The 27510-nt window shown below is 53.9% G+C and overlaps 2 protein-coding genes across 2 annotated transcripts in view; one reads left to right on the plus strand and one right to left on the minus strand.

Moving 5' to 3' along the window:
* Positions 1 to 27497, minus strand: ATG4B (autophagy related 4B cysteine peptidase). Its single transcript, XM_046643126.1, has 13 exons — positions 26775 to 27497; positions 19161 to 19262; positions 18950 to 19021; positions 16930 to 17028; positions 16425 to 16526; positions 15687 to 15759; positions 12740 to 12819; positions 7175 to 7368; positions 6471 to 6549; positions 5989 to 6134; positions 4323 to 4379; positions 3699 to 3792; positions 1 to 1711 (listed from the first exon to the last, which is right to left on the minus strand). Exons 1-13 carry the CDS (start codon positions 27148 to 27150, stop codon positions 1638 to 1640), a joined length of 1548 nt encoding a protein of 515 aa, XP_046499082.1. The 5' UTR covers positions 27151 to 27497; the 3' UTR covers positions 1 to 1637.
* Positions 26999 to 27510, plus strand: part of THAP4 (THAP domain containing 4) — a 45337-nt gene continuing 44825 nt past the window's right edge. Inside the window, exon 1 of the mRNA XM_046643124.1 lies at positions 26999 to 27126. The gene's annotated coding sequence lies outside the window, so the exon portion shown is untranslated. The remainder of the gene's footprint in view (positions 27127 to 27510) is intronic.

Consider the following 27510-nt stretch of genomic DNA (forward strand, 5'->3'; position numbering starts at 1 on the left):
TTAGTTTTCTATTGAAACTGTTATTATTTGCCATTAAGAATTGCAAACTATACTACTAGGAATGAACAACATTCTCTTCAGTAAGCCTTTTTCCAAACACACAAGACAAAGCTCCCCTTTGGTCCAGTTCTCTCCCATTTCGACCATCGCACCCACAGCAGGAGCTGCAGCGGGACCCGCCTGGCCCCAGCTGGCAGCAGCATGTTGTTAATCCAGAGAGACGCAGCACTGAAGGAATGGAGGAATGGAAACCGTCCCGACCCTCCTCCTCCCCACCCCACGCTACCTACAGGATGACAGAGGAGGAGGGAGGGAAAGGGACAAAAAGAAAAAAGGGAAATAACTTATGTCAGCAACACATGGGACGGGGTGTCCTCTGCTACCTCAGCGGGCCGGGGGGACACGCACGAGTGCCGCCACCTGGGGAGGAGGGCCTGCCCGAGCTCCCACCTGCCTTGTTGATGCTTCTGGTGGGATGAAAGCCGCTCTTCCAGGGTAGCCGGCAAGCCCTCGGGGCGGTGCCCTCCAGCTGGACGGCAGGGTTAAAGGCGCAGTGCTGACAGCCGGTGCTCAGAAGGGTCTGGCTGCATCTCCAGCTAGTGCCACGAGCGGTGGGGTGCTGATCTTGCACCACAAAGCTGAGGGTTGTACCCTCCAGCCCCAAACCTGTCTGAAGCCTCGGTGACCTGGAGGGCAGTTCTGAGGAGGACAAGCGGATGGAGGAAGGCTCCAGGTGGCAGTGTGCCGTGGACCCCCGGCCTCCACCAGCCCGGCTCGCCATGCCCCCCACGCTCTGCCAGCGGCCCGAGGGGCACAGGCCAGGGCGGCTCCTCCCAGCCTCCAACCACCCTCCACCCTGGAAAGCTGGCGCATTGAGCAAGCAGCAGCACACAGGCGAGTCACGAGGCCGGAGCCCACACAGAAACTGAGACGCACAGCTCGGGCTCCACCTGCAGCTCCAGAGAGCGGGCGTGTCTGTCCTGGCCAGCGGCACGCCCGGCGGCATCTTTGATTTCCACCACGCCCCATCCCTTTGCTGTTCTCCTCAAAGCAAGAGAAACGTTGCCCTAATTCTTTCACCCCGATCTCCCCCTGAGGTAGCCCTTGATAAACCACACCGGGCAGAGGGCAGGCGGCCCCGTCCGCGGGCATCACTCCTCTCACGCCCGCCGCCCGCAGGTCTTCCAAGAGTGACTTGGGACACGCCCAACAGAAATTCATGTCTGTGTCGAGTAACTTCAAACAGGACTTTAATCCCAAAGCAAACCCAGAACTCAGAGCCCAGGAGGAAGCAGGACAGAGGCGACGCACTAACGCAGGGCTGGCAGTGTCGCAGGGAGCGCTCTCGAAGGGTGAAGGCTCTGCTCTCAGAAGCTCTGAGCTGGCTGTGCTGGGCTTTCTGCGGGCGGCTCCTCGCTCCCGTCTTGTAGCCCTGATGAGCCGAGCGTTCTGGGCTGAGCAGTCCCGCGCCTCGCGGTAAGGCCTCCAGGACAGTGCAGTCCTCCTCCGTCCGTGGGCAGAGCAGGGCAGGCTGGATGGATGAAATGCCGCGGCGCCGGGCAACCCGAGGCGTGGCGGGGCTTTTGAAGGCACCCCCAGCAAGGGCCAGTGGAGACCGTCCCCTGACTCCGGGATTTTCAAAGCGACAGGATTTCAAAGTCTTCATCTTCTGAGTCAAAGAATCTTTCCAGTCGCTCTACATCAGAGGAATCTAAAAGAAACAGGATAAAACCTCATCAGACACGTGGTGTGGGTTATTCTGGGCTGTGGGGATGAAGAGACACCGCCTACCACACCCTGCACCTGGGTCCTCCTGCCCTGGAGCTGGTCCTGCCCCTGGGCCAGACAGGCGAGTGTGCTCACTCAGGGGCAGCCTTGGTGTGGCAGGAGGCGAGCAGACTCCAAGACTGCCCAACTGAGGCCTCCAGCCTCCCAGGCGGAGGGGTCTGGGCAGGACAGAAGGAGGGTCCAGCCCTGTGATCACGGGGTCAAAAGCCTTGACTGGTGAGCGGGTGGGAGGGCAGGAAAGAGAAGCCCAGATGCTCGTTTGAAAAGAGGAGAAGGAACAGACACACCTCTCAACAAAGCACAGAGAGAAGTGACAAGGGCCAAGAGGACAAGGGCCTCCTGTCCCAAGAGGGCATGCCCCACTCCATACCACCTGGGGACTGACAGGGCATCTGTCCTGAGTTTCCAATGCTGGCATTCCAACCTTTTTATGGTTTCTATCAGGCAGCAGGCTCTGTCATTGCCCTCCTCGGTGATCTTCATGGACATGAGGCAGCGGGCTCCATCATTGCCCTCCTCTGTGATCTTCATGGACATAAGGCAGCAGGCTCCATCATCGTCCTCCTCGGTGATCTTCACCAACACGGGGTGGCAGGCTCCGTCATCGCCCTCCTCGGTGATCTTCACCGACACGGGGTGGCAGGCTCCGTCATCGCCCTCCTCGGTGATCTTCATGGACATGAGGCAACGGGCTCCATCATCGCCCTCCTCGGTGATCTTCATGGACATGAGGCAGCGGGCTCCGTCATCGCCCTCCTCGGTGATCTTCATGGACATGAGGCAGCGGGCTCCGTCATCGCCCTCCTTGGTGATTTTCATGGACATAAGGCAGCGGGCTCTGTCATCGCCCTCCTTGGTGATCTTCATGGACATAAGGCAGCAGGCTCCATCATCGCCCTCCTTGGTGATCTTCATGGACATAAGGCAGCGGGCTCCGTCATCACCCTCCTCAGTGATCTTCACCGACACGGGGCGGCAGGCTCCCTCATCCTCCTCCTCAGGGTTCTTCAGAGAGAAATGAGACAGAAGGCTCCATCATCGTCCTCCTCAGTGATCTTCACAGAGATATGGGGTAGCAGGCTCCATCGTCATCCTCCTCATGGTGATCTTTACAGTGATACAGACGGAGGCATGAACTGGACATGCTCATGGCCTCACTGCTGAGTCCCATTTTTTTTTTTTAAAGATTTTATTTTTCCTTTTTCTCCCCAAAGCTCCCTGGTACATAGTTGAGGAATTTTAGTTGTGGGTCCCTCTACTTGTGGCATGTGGGATGCCACCTCACGATGGCTTGATGAGAGGTGCCACATCCGTGCCCAGGATTCAAACTGGCGAAAACTTGGGCTGCCAAAGCGGAGCACATGAACCCAACCACTCGGCCACAGGGCTGGCCCGAGTCCCTGTTTTCTATGTGCCACAAGCTCAATTCATTTCGGGAGAGTTGAGCGCTTGCACGAGGGAGGCCGCAGGCCCAGAGCCAGTGAATAGTAGGAAATGGAGGCCACCTATGGCCACGGTCTTCCAGACGAGGGCTGCCTGCCATGTGCACTGTGCAGACAGCACTGCCGCGTCATAGAAAGTCTAGCGTGTTCTGGCTCCTACAGAAGCCTGGGGACCGTGTGAGGAGCACCCCCAGCTCCATGCACATGGGGTGAGGAAGAAGGGAGCAGACTGCATGCTGAGCTCAGCATGGGGGGAGGGGGAACTCAGCAGCATCCCTGGTCCCACCAACACCACCTCCAGTGACCGCCTCTGGGCTGCACCCGATCTTACAGGTGAAAGCAATTGGAACAGGACTGGGGGGGAAGCAAAAGGGGGGCACAAAAGCATCACACAGACCACACCCCGAGCAGTTCAATAGAGGACACACTGCCTATTGTGTGTCATGGCCCTGCGGCCTCTGGACTCACCTAAGGACAGGTTCAGGACATCGGGGCAGGCCAGGTGGGAAGGCTGCTGTTCCACCAGCTCAAACATGGGCAGGGCACCTCCAAGCAGCGACAGCTGTGAGCAAGACACAGCTGTTAGACATGACCCATCACGGGGTACAGCCCTAGTGCACCCCCGCACTACCCCCCGCCCCCCGCCAACAAGACCACCACTGCAAGCAGAGGGAAACGCTGACGAGAAAGCAGAGGCAGCCTCCACATAAAGGCTCTTAACCCCAAGCTAAGGCAGGAACCCAACCCGGGGCTGCCCCATGGCAACCGCGTACAGTCAGCTCTGTCCATCATGTGGAGGCAGCATGTGCTAGGCTGACGAGCACCCTTCGGGGGCCAACTCCACTCCCCACCACCCAATCCACACGAGATGGATGAGCCAGAAATTCCACTCTAAGGTTCACATGCAATGTCTGTCCCCGTGCTCACTAATCACCATCAGAACGATGCCAGACCAACAGCCAAACAAGGGCCATGGGACACTCGACAGCCGTGCACTGAGCGCTGGTGGAGGGCGAGCGTGGGAGGCAGGACCCCACGACACGGTGAGGCCAGCCTCCAGCCCCTGCCCCTGCAGACGGGGCCGATACCCACCATTGTGACTTGCTGGCACCAGTCGTTAAAGTCGTCCTCAGTCTTACAGAAAAACCCCTGAAACGAAGACAGAGGTAAGCAGGAAGCGGCGTAAGAGCACACCCAGGCCGCACCTGGACGCGCTGTGTGTGCGTAGTGAGCTGAAGAGGCCAGTTTCCAGTCCCAGCGCCCCTCCAGGGCTGGCCTCTGCCATCATCACACGTCCGACTGCCCTCACTGCTCCGGCCTCTACCGGTCTCTGCGGGCTCTGTCCATGGCTCGCCCCTTCGCCCTCTGCCCTGACTGACCCTGGTCACGTAGGTCACGTGCATTTTTAAGGCTGGGAATAAGGTAGGTTATAACTACGGGTCGGGGCAGAGCAGAGATCTGTTTTCTCCCTGTGATCCTGGGGCGGGGCCGCTGGGTCTGAGACCCGGCCTTGACCCGCCGTCTCCTGAGCAGCTCAGCAGCAAGGGCACCAGGACCCACAGCACCCGGCACAACTCGAAAAGCGGGCCATCTACCAAGAAGCATCTAGTTGTGGGGAGCAGTGGGGACACCTGTGCTTAGCCCCGCAGTACACAAAGCTCAATGAGTTCTAACACTGGTGGGACTAGATGCCACCAGGAACAGAAACGGACACGGAAGGAAAACAGCAGCAGGAGACGGGGGGAGAGGCTTGGACGGGCGCTGTCTCCCACTCTGAAGAGTCTACGGGTCAGGGCTCTCGTGCAAGGACACACGGGACGTTCTGCTGGAAAATGAAAGGCACGTTTCTCCCGAGGAGCCAGCGTGCACTCCTCCTCCAGGCGAGGGCGGAGTCATTCCTCCGTGTCCCCGACCCCAGACAGGCACGCTCCTTGCTGCTAGTCTCCACGTGTCCACCACCTTCGTCCATGGTGCTGGCTTCCTAGTGTGACCTTATTTTCACATGAGCATCAACCACCGTAAGTTACCGAGATGTACTTTCTGTAATAAGCGTATGTCATTTCAGTTAGACAAGTGGGTTCCTATGAGAGTGGAGCCTCTGAGCTCCAGCCCACCGTCCGAGGGCCCTCCTCGGGGCCACCAAACCCAGGGTGTGACACGAGACCCATGACAGTGCAAGCAGGAGACAGCCAGTTGCAGGACCAGGTCTGCCTCCTGGAGTCCATGACTCAGCTAATTACTCCCGGAGGGATGGAATTATTTCTAGGAATTTTTGGCCTCTTTCTCTATCAAATACATTTTTAGAACAAGCAGGTTTCCATAAATCACAACAAAAACTCCAGCCTTGTAATCAAAAGAGAGCAAGGAAGCTCATTCTTAGGGACCATCTCACAGATACGTTGTCAAAAAACCCTTCCAAGAGGTGGTGCAGAGCAGTGAGCAAACTGCCATCATGTTTAAAGGAGGGGCCCCTCGTTCACACCCCTGCTCACGCGCGTGTGCTCTCACACCCACTCACGGCCTGGCCCACACCAACGCTGCGTGGCTGCACAAGGCGGACAGCACAGGGGGCTGAGCAGCTAATGGATGTTGCTAACTCTTTTGTCCTCTGAACACTAATCCATGTGAACCTAACGCTTATTCCAAAATACTGAAAAGATTACAAAGGTCTGAATGCTTTCCTTCTCTATAAGAGTAGCACTAGCACAGAAGGACACCTGCCCACAAGCTCACTCGGTTGGAGGACTGGGGGACCCACCACAGCAATGGACGGGTCGAGCTCCCCGATGCTCATCCTGCTTGGAGGGTGCTGGCAGTGGAAGCTCTCGTCCGGGATAAAGCAGCTGTCAGTGGACTCCACCGCCGGCTGCGTTGTGTGGGGGTCCAGGTAGATGAGCTCCTCACCTGGGTGAGATGACAGGGAAGTCCCATTTCAGACCCACCACACCGAAATCCCCTTGACTGGATGCGCCAGGTTGGGAGAGACAGCGGGTAGAAACAGGTTGGAAACCAGGCTCTCAGGAAGGGAGGTGGCACGGAAGGCCAGGCACAGGCCAGGCAGGGTCATGGCCACCCCTCATGGAGCATGCTGCTTTTCAATTGGCAGGCCTGGGTCAAGCCCACACCTCTAGTGTGAGGGGAAGTAGAGGCAGGCGGAGTTCGGGGGGGGATGCCCTAAAGACCATGCCCTCTTCCTTGGCTTCTGGCTAACTGGGACGTCACTGCAGACCAACCACTCACCAACGTAGCCGATGAAGTAGTGGGCACTGTTGGGCTTCCCTCCAATCACCCCCAGGGACTGCGGCATCATGAAGCAGCGCTGCAGGAGAGAGGGGAAAGAGCGGCTGCTGAGCACACTGCGGGCCTGCTGCCCACGTGCGAGGAAGAGGCCCACACCTCTGGGCAGGGACAGGCGTGGACATCTGAGTGCAGCAGGTGGGCGGGAAGCAGAACACCCCCAACTCCACAGGGGACTCTGAGTGACATGAGAAGACATGGTCCCAAAGAGCTCAGTCAGGAAGGAGGACAAGAAACACACGCTGTGGCTCAGGAGCACAGAACCTGCTATCACACTCAGGAAAGCTCCCTGTAGGAGGCGTGCCCGAGGAAGGCGGAAGTGGGGGGCGCTGGGAGGAGGTGTGGACAGGGGCTCACCTGGCCCACATACAGGATAGACAGGTACACAGGGCAGAAGAAATGGAGACAGGAGGTCAGTGGAACCACCGAGTCAGCAGGAGGAGCAGAGGCCACAAGGGACAGTGGGAGGGAAGAGGGAGCTCACAGGAGTGCAGGGACCAGCGGGAGGGGTGACTGGAACATTCCAGGTCCAGACCAGGAGTCCACAGGGTGGACAGAGGTCAGGAGGAAAGGGGCAAGGTGGTGACAAGTGAAGGGCTTCAGCCCCCCTACTGGTCAGCGAGAGGCTGGCCCCGCCACAGACCCACCTTCAGCGTCTCCACGTAGGCCTCGTTGATGTCCGTGAGCCCCAAGCGCAGGGGGATGAGAAGCACCAGGGGTCTCCACGGTGCTGGCCTGTTGGTGACCTCGGCTCCAGCAGGGAACCCGTTACAGTGCCGGTCAGAATCTGCAGGAAACGCGGCAGCCCCCGCACACGGAAGGCTGCTCCTGCACAACCTTCCTGAGAGAGGGAGACGTGCTTTTATGGGCTGAAGAGGGGTAGGCAGAAGTTCACCCAAAAGAAACACGTACCTGATTATTCTGTAATAGGAAAAGAGTTTAACAAAGCCAAGTGCTTGGGAAATAAAGTATAAGACCAAATCCTGCCACCCACAGAGAAACAAGAATCAGACATTTTCTACGCATGTTCAATTTGAATTTTTTTTTTTTTTAAGGAAGATTGGCCTTGAGCTAACGTCTGCGGCCAATCCTCCTGTTTTTGCTGAGGAAGACTGGCCCTGAGCTAACATCCGTGCCCATCTTCCTCTACTTTATATGTGGAACACCTACCACAGCATGGCCTGCCAAGCGGTGCCATGTCTGCACCTGGGATCCGAACCAGCAAACCCCAGGCCACTGAAGCAGAACGTGCGCACTTAACCGCTGTGCCACGGGGCTGGCCCCTCAATTTGAAATTTTTACTGTGAAATACAGCATACACACAAAACACCTTCAAGAGCAATAACAAAACAAGCACGCAGTCACCAGTCAGCCAGAGGCAGCACTGACCAGGCCCCCAGAATTCCTGCGGCCCCTCAGCAAAGGAGAGCAACAAGGAATCACTTTTCTCCTTCCTTTGAAATGTTTAGGCAACTTATTTGTCCCCTCTACACGCACTGGGTAACCCTTCAACAAACACGTTAGCCAGGGGGTTTAGCAGCTGCTTCCAGGGCTGAGGCAGGGAAAGCACAAGGTGAGCCTGACTCTACTTAATGCCAGAAAGGAGTGCTGGAACAACAACAAAGACAACAGGAACACGTCAAAAGACAGGGCCAGCCTGAAGGGGTGCCCACCGGCCAAATCTGGGAGAGGAAGGACCGCAAATGGATAACACTTTAAAAAAGAACCCACCAATCCACTGACTCTAAACTTTCCCAAAGTAAATAAGGAGAGGGAAGGAGGAAGAGGGCTCTTGTAGAGAAGAACACCAAGTGATAAACACAAAGGCGTGAATGCATTAGAGAAACCACCATTTCAGACCCCTACTAATAAACAGAAACCCTCAATGCGCACCAATATCATCCTCAGCTCTTTCACCAACCACAGGGAAACAGAGGCCCCGCCCTACCCAGCTGACCTAGGAAGCACTACTGACAAAAGGGTACCTCCTGGGGCTGGGCCGGTGGCGCAGCCATTAAGTGCTCACCAGTTTGTATCCCAGATGCGGACATGGCATCGCTTGGCAAGCCATGCTGTGGCAGGCGTCCCACACATAAAGTAGAGGAAGATGGGCATGGATGTTAGCTCAGGGCCAGGCTTCCTCAGCAAAAAGAGGAGGACTGGCAGCAGATGTTAGCTCAGGGCTAATCTTCCTCGCGATGCTTTGAGGACAACAGAGCCCCTGAATAGTGCTCTTGGTTAAAATGTTTAATCCAAATCGAATAGTGAGGAAACAAACAGATGGAGCGTAGGACATCCTACCAGCCCAGCATAGGTCCTTCAAAAATGCCAGTGCCATGAAAAACCAGGAAACAAAGGGAGAACTTTGTAGATGAAAGGAGACTGAAAAGGCATGGTAATGATACGTAGCGCTGACTCCTTGAGCAGGAGGTCACTAGGACACAAGTGACTGTCTCTTCTGAGGCCTGTGACACGGCGGTGGAGCAGTGAGAAAGCAAATGTGCCGGAATCCCTACCCCTGGTGAACCCAGGTGGGGCTCACGGCTGTGGTCCACCTCAGGACTGAAGTTCTCAAAACATACAGCTGGAAAAAGAATTAGTGAAGGGGATATTTTCACTTCTTTTTATCTCTGGCTGCTTAATCTTCCCTTGACGTTGGACTTACAGTAAGAAATGCTCGTTTGGTCTTTGTCCCACTCCCAGCACAGAGTTCCCAAAACCCTTGGAATTTCCTAAGTGTTCAGAGCCAAGATGTCTTTTGTAATGTTAATGAGGTGACTTCTGGACCACTCCTAAGGATGGGGGCTGCTTGCCAGGAGAACTCACATTTTCCTTGCTGATTAGACCCTCACCAGCAGTACAGACCCCCTCGTGTCTGAGTAACACCAGACACCAAGGATCGGCTGCAGAAATGCTGGAAGCAGCGTCTGCCTGTCACTGCTGTCCTTGCGGGACTTGCCGAGTCTGTGTGGCCTGCTACATCAAAACGTCCCGATGGTAAGAAAGAATGGGTTTCCTTTTGTCCCAGGCACCTATTTGCACTTTTCCGATGCTCCTTTGACATTTTTAACATATTTCAATTCTGTTTTTCTACCTATGACAATTAAACAATATCTATGCCCTCCCCGTCCCTCGTGGCCGCAGGCCTTCCTCTCAGTTCTGAACGTCTTCCAGCGGTGCTGCTGTGGCAGGAAGACGAGATGGCAGGGCCGGCTTGGATCGCCTTTCTTCTCAAGTGGCTCATTATTATTACTACTATTTGGATGCTTATAAAAGTTCCTCTTTACTTTTACGATTTGGAGATGTCACCAGGAACCAGTATATTAACACATTCTTGATAAAAGAATCTGGAAGCCTTTAGCTCTGAAGACTCCACTCTTCCTCCAGCCCACGGCCGTTTTCTCCTGTTCCTTGCCTGTCCACCCATCCCCACCTCTGGACATTCGAATTCACACAATCACCTCGACTTCCTCGCAGATGTCTCTTTCTGCCATCAGGATCTCTGCCTCCACACTCTTCTTCTCTGATTAACTTGTATTCAGTGTTCATTCATCAGTGCCATTTGTACTCACTACCAGATCATCTTTCTCAATCTGCAATTTCTCCCCGAATTCAGGGACTTCTGCCTACTGTGCTCACGCAGTTCTACATCTATCAACATTCAACTCCGACAGAGCCTGCTCTGGACGTCCTGCTGGCCCTCAGAGAACGGATGCTGGGTGGGTGGACAGGGACATCCCAAGGAGCAAGGCCCGCTCTCACGCAGCACGTTGTCCGTGCAACCTGAGGGGGAGTGTTGTAAACCGGGCTTTTACTGGGGAGGGGCTCGGGCGGGGTTTCCGACACCAGCAGTCTCTCCCTATCTGACCACCCACAAGCAGCTGAGAAGGGCCCTTGCTTGGCCAGGCATTGCTTCTCCACCTTTTGCTTTGCTGAATCCGAGATTTCCCTCCCAGGCCTGGTACCTCGGGCGACTTCGAGTAGTGGCCTGGAAAAGCAGCTGGTCTGTCTTCACTGAAGCCCTCGGTGCCTCTCTCCTGAGGCTTTTGAAGCCGAAAGCAATTAGTACAGGCCACTCAGAATTACCTCCACCTCTCCTGAACATCACCACACCCTCTGCAGGCACTGTTTTCAGCCCCAGTGCCCTTGTTGGTTGTGCTCTGATGCTATTCTTCCTGAATTGGGGCATGAGACGTCCTCTACCTGTCCCTGTGATGAGCACCTATCAATTCTGACTCAGGGGAGGGGAGGATGTCAGCGAGACAGGGCCCTGATCACAGCCAGGCAGCCACACACCTCCTACTCAGGAGCCTACAAGTACAACTCAGGCCCCTCCCGAGAACCAGACCCACATCCTCCTCGGACAAGCCTCGGGTGCACATCTCGTCACAGTTCCAGAAGTGCTGCTACAGACAACTCTGAGACCCCAGAAGAGGCTGGAGCTGGCGTCACAATCGAGTCAGTTCCAGGGCCCCCACCAGCACCATACCCCTCAGAGGGACGGAGGTTCTAGAAAGCAGCTTGTCCTTTGCTCCTTCCTAGCCACCCTAGTGGCAACCAGCACCTCTAGTCTGAAGCCAGGGGTTGGACAAACGCCTGCGCTAGACCTTGAGGTGGGTAAAGGATGATGGGGCAAGCGGTTTCCCCAACAATGAGGGGAGGAAAGAAATCAAGATAAAATGTAATATTGTGCAGCCAGGTGATAAGACAGTTACAACATTTTCATGACAGGAGAGAATGCTCATGATACTCCGAGTCTGCTTTTTTTGAAAAACAAAAATAACACTGGAAGGAAGTACGTCCAAATGTCAGTATGAGCTATCTCCAAGTGGTAAAATCAAGCAGCTTTTCCCCTTCTTTGTACATTTCCTACATTTCCAATGTTTTACAAAAATTTCAGGAAACAGACTGTAGGGAAAAGGCAGGAAGCAATATACATCTTTCTGTTACAGTCGCAAGTTTACCAACTCTTCAGGGAGGGGCGTTACTAGCAGACGGGGGCTCTGGCAGAGCATGCAGAGCTACAGAAACCAGTGCTGCCCTTCCCGTAGAGGTCCCACCCCCGGCTCCCCCCACACCACGTGGACAGTGTCCCAAGGTGAAGAACAGGAATGGCAAGGAAGCAGCACCCCTGGAAGCCGACACACACGCCCTTGGCAATGCTCCACGTGTGCAAGGCCCACTTCTAAGCGTCCACGTCAACCTGCAAATCTGCATGCTTAGAAATTATGTCGCTCAAAGTGCACTTTCTTATGTAAGGTGAGATTCAAGGCAACAGCTTACATATGGAACTGCAGTAATACTGGGGTCAAGGCAGCTTTGGCAAATTCTTTGGGCAAAAGGTGCTGCTGAGCAAAGAATTTAATAAGGCATTAAACAGGGTTTTGTCAGCTTAACTACAAATAAACTGTAAAGCAAGAATTCCACACTTATTGGAGGCTATTTGCCAAACCGAGCCCTCATCTTCCTCCCGCACTTAAACTTTACCATGCCTGGATGCCTTTGGGTTCCCAGTGGATCCTTCCAGAAAGAGGAAGAGAGCTATGCTCCTGCCTCCTTTACACCTTGGCTTGAGATGGTATAGTTAAGAAGTGGTTCTTGGGGCCGGCCCAGTGGCATGGCAGTTAGTTAAGTGCGCACGTTCCGCTTCAGCAGCACGGGGTTCGCCGGTTAGGAGCCTAGGTGCACACATGGCACCACTTGGCACGCCATGCTGGGGTAGGCATCCCACACATAAAGTAGAGGAAGATGGGCACGGATGTTAGCTCAGGGCCAGTCTTCCTCAGCAAAAAGAAGAGGATTGGCAGCAGATGTTAGCTCAGGGCTACTGTTCCTCAAAAAAAAAAAAAAGAAGAAGAAGAAATGGTTCTTGTCTTTGTATTGCATTAAAGCACATAAAGGGATTGAACCAAAAAACCTCCACAAATACCACTAAACCCAGTACTCTTTCACAAATTATTTGTAATAGACACAAAAACAACAAGAGTACTAAGAAACCGAGCTCTAGGGAGCATCGAGGCCCTTCCCCTTCGCCTGTCTATACTGTGAAGAATGAGAGGGCCCCTGGCCTCTGTACAGAGTCCGACATGCTCCAAGGGACTCCCAGTCACGACCCTCCTGTGGAGGCCCCTCTGTGGGCCAGACAGGAAAGCGTGCTCAGCAGCTGCTCCCGGGTGCCGTCGGCCACGCCTCCTGCCTTCTCTCTCACTTACTGATGTCCTCCATCACCACCGTGTTGTCCATCGCTATGTGGACAGCCAAGGCGCTCCATGTGTCGAAGACAGCGAGTTTCCTAACAGAAAGGGGAAGACACGCCAATAAACCTTCACAATTCAGACATTTCACCTCCACAGGACAACTGAGGGGAACAGCCGCTGTCACCGAGCTCCCGCCGTTTCTCGGCTGAGAAAGCCCGAGGCCCAGAGACGCCCAGCACCTAGGCTGAGCTGTTTCTCCTCACCTGGAGCTCAGTGCTCCTTTCATCACCCGAGCTGCCATTTGGGGAGAGAGTCTCCACACAGGAGCCTCTCGGGCGTCACTCTCTGATCTAGCTGCACACAGGGGCGGGAACTAGAACGTGAGCCAGGGTCTCAGACGCTGCATGCTGTGCCAACTCTGAGGCAGGCCAGCCCCACCTTCTTCCCCAGAACCGCCCCACAACAAGTGCCGAAATGACAACCAGTTTGAGTTCTCACAGGGAACCTACGGCTGAACAATGTAAACGACAGTGACGAGGAACCGTGGTCACAGAATTCAGGTTCTGAAAAGACGAGCAGACTCTGCCATCGAAAGCATAACAGGAGGCCATGTGAGCTACTCCTGGGTGCCATGGAGGTGGGCTCGCAAGACCTAGATGAAACGAGGGGCTCCCGGGGAGAGGGAGGACCTGGTGTGTCTGGGACACAGGTGGAGGGCGGGGCGTTGGGAAGACCACACAGAGCCCCTCCCAGTGGGAAGGCCCGAGCAGACGCCAGGACATCATGCACAAGGTGCCGCCAGCCACCTCCCTCCAACTCCCTCCTGAGCTCGTGCTCACTGAGCACCCAGTGCTGATGACACACCGACACACGAGAGACAAAGCAGGCCCTTGAGAAGCTGACAGTGCAGCGGGGGAGGCAGACAAGACAGAGTAACCACGTCAGGTAGTGAGTGCCAAGGACAACAACAAAGCAGGGGGTGGGGAGGGGTGGACTGCAGGTGCAGGAAGGCCTGATGCCAAGGGGCGTCTGGGTAGAGGCATGGGGAGCAACGCAGGCAGATGCCAGAAGAAGAGGTTCTGGGCGAAGGGCAGAGCACGTGCAAAGGCCCTGAATGGGTGTGTCTGGAGCACAAGTGCACTGTGCCAGGAGTGAATGCAGGGTAGAGCCCGCCTGGCCTGGGCCTGCAGCTTTCCCTGGAGTCAGCTGGGAAGCCCCAGGACAGTTGTGAGTGAGGAGGGATGGATGGCTGACTTATTTTATGAAGATGACTTCTGCTACTATGTCAAAAGAGATTCTAGGATGGCAAAGAGAAGGAAGACCAACGAGGAGGCAAGAGACAGGGCTTGGACCAGGGTGGGGACAGTGAGGCAAGGAACCCTGGGCAGAGCTGGGACGTATCTGGATGGGGTGTGTTAAAGGAAAGAAGGGTCTAGCATCATCTGTTTTTGGCCTGAGCTCCTGGAAGGATGGTGCTGCCATTCACTGTCAGAGAAGCAGGTGGGGCGGGGAAAGGCGCGAGCTTTGGGTTTTGATTGTTAGGTTGACGTGCCCTGTGGACATCCAAAGGGCATTGTGGAGAAAGCATCTGGATGTGAGTCTGGAGTGTGGGGACAAGTCAGCCCTGGGGATGTGACTGGGAGCTGTGTGTGCAGACAACAGCTAAAGCCAGGCGATGACAGAGAGAAGAGAAGCAGCTAAAGGCCCAAGCTGAGCCCTGCAGTGCTCATGGGTGGGGTAGGAGGGGCCAGCAATGGAGGCAGAGGTGGCCAGAGGGACAGGAGAAGGACCAGAGAGCGTGGCTGAGTGGCCCAGGGTTTCCAAAAAGAGAAGGCAAGCACCTGCACCACGGGCCGCTTGCTGGAGAGCTGAGTAAGTTGGGGACCACAACTTGGCCCTCAGACATGAAGACAGATTGATGGTGACCTCTCCAGGGCTGCTTCAGGACAGCCGTGGGGAGGAAGGCATCAGTGAGTGGTGCAAGACAGGCAAAGCACACACGCAACCACGCATGCAGACCACGCACGCAGACCATGCACACAGATCACACAAACTGACCATGCAGAGCACACACAGACCATACACACAGACCACACAAACTGACCATGCAGAGCACACAAAGACCACATACGCAGACCACACAAACTGACCATACAGACCACTCAGAGACCACACAGGCAGACCACGTATGCAGACTACACACAGACCATGCAGGCAGACCACACTTCCAAGGCACGCAGGCTGGGCCCAGGACTCTAAAGGGCACGTGGCAGCAGCTGGATAAGGAGACAGGAAGACTGGGCATGCCTGGGGCTTGGCTAGGAGTTGGACATGGAAGAAAAGGAAGCATCCTGGAGGACCGTGAGGAACCTGACAACAGCAGCTGGGTGGAGACGGCAGCCATTCATCGTGGGGAGGAGGAGCGGGCTAGGGGACGAGGGAAGAGAAGGACGGACTCAGAAACGCCGAGCGTGGGTGCCTGTGGGGGACTGCCGTGAGGACAGGGAGCAGGCAGCAGACACACGAGGCAGGATGCTGAGGGGAAGCCTTCACTGGAGACAGAGGTTTCAAGCCAGGGAGATTAGTCAGAACAGACGTGGAGGCCGAGTGCCTGTGAGGAGGGCCGTCTGCCCCCAACACACCGTTGTCATTCCAGACCAGTCTCTACTTCCCAGACTGTCAGAAACCACTGTAATGGATGGATCCACACCATAGACAAAGAACAAAGGCCCAATCCAATGGGTGTGATCCAGATGAAGGAATTCATTTTATCAGAAAACATAAATTCTGATACATAAGACCACTTGGCATGGTCACCTCTAAGGACCCTTCTGAGGGCCCTGAAAGAAAGAGTAAGAGACCCCTCATTTCCTTTAGCCACGAAGACTCAGAAGGGTTTGAACACCCACGGTATGTTCATGCTGCCCCCAAAGAAACAAGAGAGATGAGGCTTGGTACATACTTGAGAACCTGGGCGACGGTGTTGGGCCCGTACCACTGGCCAATAGACTTGCCCTCGCCAACTCCCATTTGTGCTGCAGGAAACAAATCTGATTAATGACACACATGCCCCCCAACCTGCCCAAAAGCCCTCCCCCTGCCTCTTAGAAGAGGCTGGTCCTGGTGGCATGTGGCACTGGGAACACTTTACAGGAAGCCTGGACAGGCATGCCCCACTCTGCCTCCGGCATGAACTCCTGACAGACACCAAGATGCTTCCTCCAAAAGGGACAGGTGCCAACTCAAGATCTGTCCTTCACTATGAGCCAAGATTCCAGTCCTTCAATAAGGAGCAGGATTGAGGAAATGAAATGACTCGGGTCAATTCAGAGCTATACTCTTCCTTCTACAAAGGAGAACATGATGCTCCAAAGTTGGACTGGCTTAAGACAAAGGAGCATTCAGACTCACTGATGGGGCACAGAGAGGAAGGGACCTTCAAGATCACGGAGTCTGGTTTTCACAGACACTGTGACGAGCACCACACCACTGCAGGCCACGAAGTCAGCAAGGGCAGGCAAGGCCTCAGGTCCGTGCTAGCCTGGACCAACCCCAGCAGCCCACAGTGGTTACAGGCCAGAGCGACCTACAGCCTCACACCTCACAGGCCACAATACCAGAAAAGCTCTCAGAGGAACTCAACAACGTGCTACCAGTCATTCCGAACACCCAGGAGCAGGCACACTCTGCCATCTCCCACCTATCTGGTGAATGGAGTAGTAACTGTCCTTTCTGTCGATGAATGCATTGAGGACATTGAAGTAGCTGTCCGGCTGCCTCTTCCGCTGTGTCCACCTCCAATCTATTGAAGACAGGTGCAGCAGTTCAGTTTTACCAAAATAGGAGAAAGAAACCTTCACCTTTACAAAACACTCAAGACACAGATGGCATCCAAACTTTTTGAACCTTTCTAAAGTAAAAAGCCAAATTCCCCACAATTTCAAATATACATATCCCAACTCATCAAAACAACCCCATACAGAAACCAGAAGGTGGTTTCAGTGTTTTAAAGATAATTTCTAAAAGACAAACATTTATCAGTATTCTGTAAAGTCACTTTTTTTTTAATCAATGAAAACCAGTGGGTTGTTACTCAGGAAACCCTGAATCCTAATCTGTCTTGTACAGGGATTTGCTTTACACAACCCAACCCCACAGTCCTCTCTGCTTCCTAAGAACATCATGGTCCCAGCACCGCGACTCACCTCGGCCTAAGTGCCGGCACACCAGGGCTTGGGCAAAGATCATCTGTCCACAGCGCAGCATGCAGCCCCAGCCCGTGTCCGAGGTGGGGCCGGTTCCCCCTGTCAAGGTGACAAAGAGAGAGGGACTCACCAACAGACCCAGAGTCCACTGCAGGAGGCCGTGGTCCTAACATGCTCCAGCCAGCTCCACACCACAGGCGTCAGCTCCATCTTGGGTGACACACACCATTTAGGACCTGGTCCTGCCAAGGCTGCATTTTCTGGGAAATGAACTGTTCTGATTAAAAAAACCCTCAAAATGGGCAAAATATGTAAACAGGGAAGTCACAGGGAAGTAAGAATGTCCGGAAAACATAAGACACTAAGCCTCACGAGTGACCCAGGAAACGCGAGGTCAGATAAGGAGAACCACTTTGCAACCAGCAGAAAGGCAAACCTTCAGTGGCTGGGAGTGTGGGAAGGGGCCTTGCGTGCAGTACATGCAGAAACGTAATTCAGGGGAGGGCCAGCAACAACCCTCAGCACTTAAGCACACACGCCTTGGGCTCATTCACGTCCACTTGCCAGGGCACAGAAGGACTCTGACCCTGAGCACTCTGGTACCGCACACATTGTGAGAGGCCCTAACATGACAGGAAATGCCCTGACATCCTAACAGTCAGCAGGGAGAGGGGGAGAGATTCAGGGGTCAGACCACATGGGTTGCAGTCCAGCTGGCCCCACTCTTTACCCACAGCATCACCTTGGAGCGTTTGGCAGCCCCTCCCCAGCATATGGGTGGACAAAGCCAAGCTCTTGGGACAGTGATGGGATCAGAGAAGGTGCCTATCTGAGGTACTCTGCACAGAGCCTGGCACAGAAACCACCACCAACGGTACCTGCCATTATCTTCCCCCACCTCCCACACAAACAAGTCATCTCTGAGGGACCAGGCAAGGAAAGAGATGCTGCCGGCATGCGGAACCGAGGTGGTCCACCTTCTTAATGGCTTCGGCAAACGACACAGGCTCCTCTAGCCGGTCCTCCTTCTGTGCGTTCAGACACCTGACCTCTGACCTGGAGGACAGCAGTGTCCCTCCCAGCACCACAGAGCACCCCTCAACTGCATCCAGGGCCGAGTAGAGCAGCCTCAGAGCAGACATGAAAGAAGACCTTGTGGGGTGAATGACCATTCCCAGGACACGTCTGACCAACACATCATGAACTGTTAACTGTGGTGACACCAGGCTCATGTCCCTATGTTTCGGTGTTCCCGAAAGTCAAGCATTGTGGCTCTTTTACGCCCACCTCACTTCTGGAGAACAGATGAAACCACACTGAGGAAAGGGGCCAAACTGAGACCAGCCACAGAGGAGGTGCAGCCTCCTGGTCTCGAACCTCTGGTCTTGGGTTCTCTGACTGGCACGGCCAGGGCAGGAGCTGGTCCCCATACTCTGTCCATCTCCAGGGGCACAACAATGAAGAACCACTTTTAATGGAATGTATTTTAGTGTTACATGAAAATATGTCACAAACACCCTGCTCTATAGCTCTCCCCACAACTAAGTGTGGAACATACTGGAAAAGATGACGAATACAGAACAATGGCTTCCAAACATCCTGGACCTACAGTAAGAAACACACTGTAACCCATGACCCAGGACAGCATATAAACAAACTAAAGCCTCTTGCAGCATCACGCGGCCTTACTACACACAGTAACTCACTATCTCACATTCCATTCTGTTCCACATTTTTAAACACTAGTTGTGACTCATTATCCTGATTTTAGGCTCTGGTAGTAAATTGTGACACACACTTGGAAAACCACCGCCCTCAGGAGAATCGAGAGCCCTGGATTTGGAATCTGGCTCTGCCATGAACAGGGGCGAGAGTGCAGCCAGCTTACTTCGCTAGGGCTGCTGCAAGGATCACAGCTAAGTGACAGGGATCTGGCATACTGAAGTCAACGCTGTAAACCGAAGTTTCCCTCCTTCTAAACCGTGTATATTTCATTATGTTGTGACAATGGAGTACTTACCAATGGCAGGGAAGTTCTTCCTGTATGTAAACCAAAGTCTCGACGCCACATCAGACAAGATCTCGTCCTTTTCTAGGATTGGTTAAAAGAAGAAAAGACGCATACACTCAGCCTTCAGTTTGGAGGTCAAGTGTTACAGAAAGTTATCACCACAAAATGCTTTCTGCAGACTGAGCGCTAAGAGCCCAGCGGGCTCCAACATGGCTGATACCTGTGAAAATGCTGTATTTTCTACCCAGTATCCAAACAGGCTCTGAGGTCTCTGGGAAATCTTCAAACTCAGCAAATCGGAGAGTGTCGTAGGTCAGAGTAGCTGTTGAAGCCAAAGACACGCATTGGTCAAAATTTCGTAATCCCATGGAATACTAGCAGAGATCACGCACAGCGTTTCCGCACACAGAGCCCCCCTGGAGCTCCGCATCTCAGAGCCTCCCTACCCCAGCACCTCAGCAGAACCGCCCCACAACCACCGCTGACAAAGCAAGCACCTCCCATCCGACTTCCCAGCCTCTCAGATTCCAAGCCAGAGTCCATGTCTGGCAGACAGGACTGCGAGACAAAGCAAAAGAAAAAAACAAACCAGCAACTTGATTTAAGCACTTAACTGTTTTAGATGTAAAATGTTTAAAACCTAAAGGACAAAACCAAAATAAACTGGACCCTTTATCTTTGTATGCAAGGGAGGCCAGAGACTAAACAGACGGTAGAGAAAGCTTTTGTGGCCAAAGACTACAAAAATATAAAAAATCATCCACATTCTCACACCCAGCAATGAATCTCCTTCCAGAGGTCTCTATGCAGAGATCCATAAGTGAAACCTCACTGCACCTGTAGTTTCCTCAGCTTTAGCCTTCTCAACAATGAAACCGTCATTCTACACACAGAGCTCCACCAGGGGTCACTCCACACGGACACTGAGCTCCATCAAATGTCTCAAGGTTTCACAGCGTTCTGCTGGACGTATGTCCACACCATAACTCACTCAAGTGCCCCGCCAGGGTGCGCCAAACGTTTCCCGCATGAGCACCCTGCAGTCACCCCTGGGGAGGCGGGGGCAGAGCGCTGGCTCTGGTGCCTGGTGGTCAGAGTTTAAGTCTCAGCTCAGGCGCTCACAGGTTGTAGGTTCCTGGGGCCCTTACGTACCCTCTCAGTGTGGAAACTCCCTGACCCATAAAATGGGGAAAAATAACAGGATGCCCTTGCAGCACGGCTGTGAAATGTGCATGAAACCATTCCCATGAGGCACTCACACAGAGGCTGGCAGACAGAAGGGCTTCAAGGTCAGCTGGTGTCATCAACATCAAGGACAAAGAACCGCAGGCTCAAAGGCAAGCCATGTTATTACCGCAAAAGGCTTAATTGGATGTGCAGCTAATTCCCAGTCACAGGACTGGGAAAGCACGCTCACTGAACTAACAAATCCGCAGCAACAGAAGGCCCTGGATTCGCTACTTAAGGAAGTCACAGGCTGCTAGGAACCCGGATGCAGCTCTGCCTTCCTTCTTTTCACCTGAAACCCGACAGGGTCAGACCAGTCCTGTGCTTCCAGAGCCAGCTCTGCTGCCCAGAGTGCCTGGGTATGACAGCAGGCCCAGGGGGCCTCGGTCCCCAGGCCTCATCAAGGGGCTCTGCTCTGATGGCACTCACTTGTCCAAGCTTCCACACACGCTGTCAACCAAGCTGCTTTGTGATCGAGAATAAATAGTTCAAAGTCCAAGTTTATTCTTTCCTTTTTGTTTTATATAAGATTACTTGTTTCTGCACATGATTATAAAAACCAAGTTGAGGGGTCTGGCCCCATGGCTGAGTGGTTAAGGTCGCACACTCCATTTCAGCAGCCCAGGGTTTCGCCAGCTCTAATCCTGGGCGTGGACATGGCACCGCTCACCAGGCCGTGCTGAGGCAGTGTCCCACATGTCACAACTGGAAGGACCCACAACTAAAAATACATAACTATGTACCAGGAGCCTTGGGGGAGAAAAAGGAAAAATAAAATCTTTTAAAAAAACCCCAAAAAACAAGTTGGGATGAATGAAAGTTCTATCTTTTCAAGGAGCTGAAAGGTCGTAGTGTCTCTGCTAACCTCTTGAAAGCAACCTCCATATCTTCAGGAACACTGCCTTCTTCGACCTCTAGGCTTTTACCAATATGCAGACTCAAATCCACCCAGTTCACTCTCAAGGAAAAAGGACGCAGACATCACCTGTCTAATTTGAACTGACAACACCGCAGGGCCGTCCTTCTCATCCTGCTGGGATGAGATGTTTCTACCGATGTTTGCGACCTGCCAAGGCAGCAGCTTTGAACTAAAGACGTACACATTTTCCAAAACATGTACTAGAGAGCTCAGAGCGCGTTGGGCGAGGGTCTCTTCTGTGGACTGTGTCAGAGGATGTGGCACATGTCAAGGGCAGCGACACTGTATCAGTGAGTCTGCAGGATCGGTCTGGACATCGAGACACTCCTAAGATAGCCAGCTCCCATACTGAGAAAATCATGATAATGAAGGAGACAAGTAGATAAGGAAGAAAAGGAAAAAAAGCTCATGCTCAAAGGAGGGTGACAAAGGCTGGGGCAGCTTTGAAATTGAGGAGTTTTCATCACTCGAGTGGTAAAATGCAAAGCAGGCGTATTTCTTCAGTTTACTAGCAAACTTTATAGGCAACGAAGCCAACTTCAGAGAGAAGGCAGTAAGAGCTGTTCTGCCAGTCTCAGCCGCCTGACCCATCACGTGACCCTCATGCTGGGAACCTTTCTGTGCCTCAGTGTTCTCACTGGTAAAATGGGACCAGTTGTGTTTTCCTCAAGGCTCGTGTGAGGAAGAAACAAGTCAATAAACCCGTACTGGGTGGCGATCGTAAGCACGTTTCTGGGTCAGCCCTCTGGGAGTCACTGAAATGGGTGACACAAAGACGACAGTGTAGAAGGAGACATTCTCCACGTTCTGTAACCAAACTGAGGTGCAGCCCCTCACACAATAAAAACAGGAAGTTGACCCAACATGAGTTACTTCACTAAACCTGAGTCTTAGTTTAGAGTCTCTAGTTGAAACAACCAAGGTCTTTCCTCACAAGAGACAGGCCTGCATTTAGAGAGCAGGAGCTAGCCATGCACACCCCTTCCCAGGCAGGTTCAGTGGCCTTAGGCGTTTTCCCTGGAAAGTGAGCACAGAGTCCAGGGAGCAGCAGCAATTCCGAGCAGAGGAGCAGGTGCAGGGCTGGTCATCCCTGTGCAGCCAGCACCCAGGCTTGACTGGCCGTCAGTGGCTCCACACTGTCCCTCCTGTCCTTCCCAAAGCAGGAAATGCCACAGGCCGAGGCACCCTCATGGCTCCCTTGGACAGACGCACTGCGCCCTCAGCACAGGCTGAGGGGCCTGGACCAGACTGCCAAGCTCCCTGACCTTCCAGATCTTTCTTTCTACTGGAGGAAGGAGACATTTTTCTAAATCACACTCCCTTCTAAGGTTCAGCTTTCTAATTCCTATTAAGATGTGTCTTTGGAGACAGAGAGCCCACTCTCCTGCTGAATGACGTGACAGCTTCTCCCAGCCTCAGTCTCCTCACCCACGAAATGGACGGAGCTGTCGGCTCTGGCAGCAGGGGAGAGCACGGGACAGATGCGAGGCTCCAGCATGGGGTGCAGCACCCAACACTGGTTCTCAGCACTCCCTCCTCCTCTTTTTCATGATTTCAGCCCTCATTACTTACAAGATGAACCCCCCCGCCAAAGAAAACACCACTTTTATTATCAATATTAATTTAGCCAAATTTGTATTAATACTGCTGTAGAACAGAAAACATTATAGGACGCCAGTTCAAAGAACATTTCAATAGAAAAACTAATACTTTTCTAGTTTAAAACTAAAATTCAGGGGCTGGCCTGATGGCATAGTCGTTAAGTTCACACACTCTGCTTCAGTGGCCTGGGGTTTGCAGGTTCAGATCCTGGGCGCGGACCTACAAACTGCTCATCAAGCCATGCTGTGGTTGTGCCCCACATACAAAACAAAGGAAGATTAGCACAGATGTTAGCTCAGGGCCAGTCTTACAAACACACACAGCCTAACTAAAATTCACACTCACTAACGTTTGCACAGACTGACCAAACCGTTTAGCCCACTCTCCAAGGTTTATCAACTCTCTGCTCTCAGACTGACCAGGTCCACTGAGGCTTGAGGCCAGCAGCCTCTGCACTGCTCCCAGAGAGGGCTCCCTCATCTTATTCCACCGCCCTCATTGTAATTTCATCATCTTTTCACGTGATATCACATCACTTATGAAGCAGTTCCCATATCTCCTGAGTTCAAAGTAGTCAAACCTCGAAAAGAATGCCAGTCTCCAGACGCCAGGTAATGATTTTAATTTGAACTAAGACAACACGCAGGAGAAGCAAGGTGGACAGGCACCGTCCACTGGAAAAAAGAGGCCCTTTCAGAAGCCCTGTCCCCACTTGGACAGGTGGGCCCCAGTCACTTGATTTCCCACGTCTTCTTCCGTGGGATGTCCCTGATTACAGTTGGAAGAGGAAGCAGAAATACTATGTAATTCCCTTAGAAAAAAATGTTTTAATATTATTGATTGGATGGACAGAAAAGTCAGGAATTGTGCTCAACGAATGTAACCAACTTCTCTCTACTTAGTACCAATCACATGGTAATTCAACCTGGGAGAACCACAAAAAATATGCACCACTAGATTCTTCCAGAGTTTACCGCAATACATCGTGTTTCAGAAATATTTTCCCAAACATTTACATTTTCTGGGAGATTAAATTTTATAAACAAAATCAAAAGAAGGGCTCTCTGCTTCCTTTAGAAAACGTTTATGTTTAAGATTGCAAATGGCTATTTTATTTAAATCCCAAATTGTTTATATGAAGATGCTGGTGGTTCAGTTCTGAATGGAAAGAAAGAGAAAAGGAAACAAGAAAAAGAAAAGAACCCAGAATGCTGGCCACATCAGAAAACTGGAAACGCTGCTTTAGCGAACACCGGGTGGAACGTCCACATTGAACCCACTGCCCCACAGCGAGCAGCCCTCTCACGCCTTTACACCTCACACTCACACACTGGGTTTGCATCATGCAGTAACCCTAAAACAAGAGCTTACAGTACAGGAGTACGCAAGTTGTTACTCAATTTCTGCTTCTGCGATTACCAACCCCGTGCCAGACATAATGCGAGGCACTGAAGAAGCCGCCTAAGACCTGGCTCTGTCCTCAAGGAATGGACAGCGTGGCTATGTAAGTGCTGGCACGTGGCGGTTCCTTAAACCGGGTGCGTGATTTGACAGCACTGAGGGCTCCATGGAGAAGACAGCCAGCCCGTGGTCTGCCTGCCACCTTCCCACCTCCACACGCAGGCAGCCCCGGGCCCCTCCTCCCTGGCCCCTTCTCTTTCCTCCCATTCAAAGCGGCCTCCCGCACACCTCTCTCTAGTCCAGGCCTACTCCCTCAGCTCCAGGCTCAGAGACCCACAGGCTCCCTGGGCATCACAACATGGATGTCTAACAGGCACCTCACAGTCAACTCGGACAAAACCAAACTCCCAATAGCTCCCCACCAAGCAGGACCGCTCCAAGTCTCCCCCTCTAAATGCCCGAGCTCAGGCCACCACCTCAGCGCTATCTTCAACTCCTCCCTCCCCAGCCCCAATCCTCACCACTCCCAGACTGTGCACACCCCTGCTGTCGCTACGTTCAAACACACCCAGAATTCACCCTCCTCCCCACCCTCACCTAAGCCTCCGAGGCCTCTCTGCTGGCTTACTGCAACAGCCCCCCAACCGGCCTCCTCACTTCTGCCCTTGTCTGTCTGCAGTGCATTCTCAACAGAGCAGCCAGGGCGAGTCTGCTCAACATACATTCAGTTACGTTACTCCTCTTCTCAAAACCTTCCAAAGGGTCACTATCTCATTCAGAATAAACAGACGCCCAGTCCTCACTATGATCCAACAAGGCCCACACTCTGCCTTCAGCTCAGGTGGAATTCCGTCATCCCCACCCGCTGTACCCTGGCCACATGGGCCTACCTGCTGCTCCCAGAGCAGGCCACTTGCCCTTCCTCCTGCACTGCCTTCAGGCCTTGTTCAAAACTTACCTCTGTGGTGAGACATCTCCTGGCCACAACTCCAACCCCCTCCTGCTTGGCCCACATCACTCTCCCAAGTGAGACACACCAGTGGTGTCATGTCTACAGTGTCAGCCAGGGCACAGTTGTTGTCTGTTTCGTTCACTTCCCTAGCCCCAGGGTCTAGAACAATGCCCCACACAACACTCGCACTCAATAAGGAACGTAGTTTATTAAATGGATGACCATAAAAACAACCAGGAACTGCCTAACATTTGGGCAAGGAGGGCAGAATCTGTAAGGACTCCAGGGATCTGGGAGGCTGGTCCATTAATCATCCCTAAAAGGACGTACAGCATCATGTCAGAAAGAAAACTCCCCACCACATCCTACAAATATCATATATATTCTTATCAGCATCAACAGAGGCCTTACGCCCATTCTACTCTGAAGCAGCCTTCAGGGTCCCATTAGGGGATGATCACGTGGCTACTCCTGCCTTTAACACGATGGATGACTTTCACATTTAAGGTAACACGACTAACATTAAACTGTGCTCTCCACCTTAACCGAGCCTCTCCTATGAATGGCTGGAGGTATGCAACCAGGAATAACTTGAAAGAAAGCAGATAAGCAAATAATTCTATTCCTTCCCCCACCTGGTGCCCCCAGCAAACAGTGTCTGAGATACTTTTCCTTTTTTAAACAAACTTCACAAAAAAACACACCTGATTAAAATGCTCCTTTGGGAGTCAGGGTTACTGTTTCCTCCAGCCACCTAACACATTTAAATGACAAGACGCCACAAATCGCTGAAATGTTGGCTGTACACGTCTACCTTTATAATTTCCAAACTGAGATTTCAATAAACTTTTGTTGCAGCCGCCAGAAAAAGCAAAGCAAAGCAAAAACAATGCCATCTAGGATGACAGGTGGAATTAAACCAGATAAAAGGCTTCCTTGACAGAGGAGGGGATACTTGAAGGCAAATCACAAGGAATGAAAGAACTAAAACTGCTGTGGGATGAAAAAGAACGCCCGGTAAAAATGCTTTCAAGGCCACTGGACAAAGATCCAAAATATCTTGCCAGCAAATTAAGGAATTGTCCCCTCTGGAGGAGCAGCATGATAGGACTGGCCAAACACCAACACCGCCCCGCCCCAAACCCACACAGGCTCTGTATTAGGACCCCAAGAAGATAAGACATGATGAGATGCGTTCTCTCTCTTCAATCACACAAAAAGAAGCCTGAATGATCTATCGGTCACTGAAATAACAATAAAAAAAAGAAACAGATGCGCGTGCTGTGTGGACTATGTTTCTCGCCTCGGGTATACAATATAACTTCCTAAGAATTAAAGTCTCCACTTCTTAACTCCCGGCGAGGGAGGCAACGCCGTCTCAAGCACCAGCTCCGCCCGGGCCCCCGGCCCCGCCCGGGCCCCTCCCTCCCCGCAGAACGCCGCGCTGCCCCTTCTCCTCCAGCGGCCTTCAGCCTGTCGCGCGGGCCGCCCGGGCGCCACCGGCGGACAGGAAAAGGCCGAGACCCGCAAACACCGGGCTGTCAGATCCGCACGGCCTCGCCCCAGCCGCCGCCCCCGCCCGCTTCGCCCGCGGGCCCCGCTCCCCCCGCGGCCGCCCCGCGCCCAGGTCACGCCAGGCGAGTCCCTGGGCGAGAGACCAGGCGAGTCCCGGCGGCCGAGGGGCCAGGCGAGAGCCACCCCCGGGGTGGCCCCCAGCCCAGCCAGGCCCTCACCTGCGTCCATCTTCCCTCTCCGGCCGCCGACTGAGGGCGGCTTCGCTCCGACGTTTCCGCAGCGCGACGCGACGCGACGGGCCGCCGCCGGGGCCAATCCCGGCAGAGCGGGCGCGGGCGGGGCCGGAAGTGCGCGACGGAAGTCCGCCGGCCGCCATCTTGGCGTACGGCGGGGCCCAGCGCGGAGGGCCAGGCTCGCGCGCTCGGCTCCCGGGAGGCCGACGTGGTTCGCTCCGAGGACCGCAGCAGCGACCCATCGGGGCAGCGGAAGCAGGCGCGAGCGGGCAGTGGGGCCCCGGAGCGGGCGCGTCAGCCCGCCGTGCGCCCAGGCCCTCGGCGCGGCCATCTTGCCGTACGTACGGACCCAGCGCGCCATGTCGCCGCACGGAGCAGCCGGCCCGAAGCGCCCCCTCCCACCCGCGACGTCGCGAGCCCCGGGCTGCGCCCCGCCGGGTGCTGGGGACCCTGGGCGCGCCGAGGGCCGAGGACCCGGGGCGGGGGGCCGGCCGGGCGGGGGGCGCGCGCCGCCATCTTGCCGTACGGCGGGGCCGCGGGGCCGGCTCCCACGTCCCGCAGCCGTGTCGCCGCGCGCCCTCCCCTCGGGGCGGTCCCGCTCGGGGCTCGGCGCGGCGAGACGACGGCCGGAGCTTGGCGGTGGCGCGGCGGCCGGAGGCCCGAGATGGTGATCTGCTGCGCGGCCGCGAACTGCTCCAACCGGCAGGGCAAGGGAGTTCGT

Source organism: Equus quagga, chromosome 17, assembly GCF_021613505.1.
Source record: "Equus quagga isolate Etosha38 chromosome 17, UCLA_HA_Equagga_1.0, whole genome shotgun sequence".
Classification (NCBI taxonomy): Eukaryota; Metazoa; Chordata; class Mammalia; order Perissodactyla; family Equidae; genus Equus; species Equus quagga.

What these genes read in the sequence shown, in the direction of transcription:
- ATG4B (XM_046643126.1), bottom strand. Translation starts at nt 27,150, where the DNA reads ATGGCGCGCTGGGTCCGTACGTACGGCAAGATGGCCGCGCCGAGGGCC. An exon ending in GAAGAACTTCCCTGCCATTG is followed by an intron (nt 17,029 to 18,949) that starts GTAAGTACTCCA and finishes TCACCTTGACAG; the next exon opens with GGGGAACCGGCCCCACCTCG. An exon ending in TGTCCTGAACCTGTCCTTAG is followed by an intron (nt 1,712 to 3,698) that starts GTGAGTCCAGAG and finishes TGTTTCTTTTAG; the next exon opens with ATTCCTCTGATGTAGAGCGA.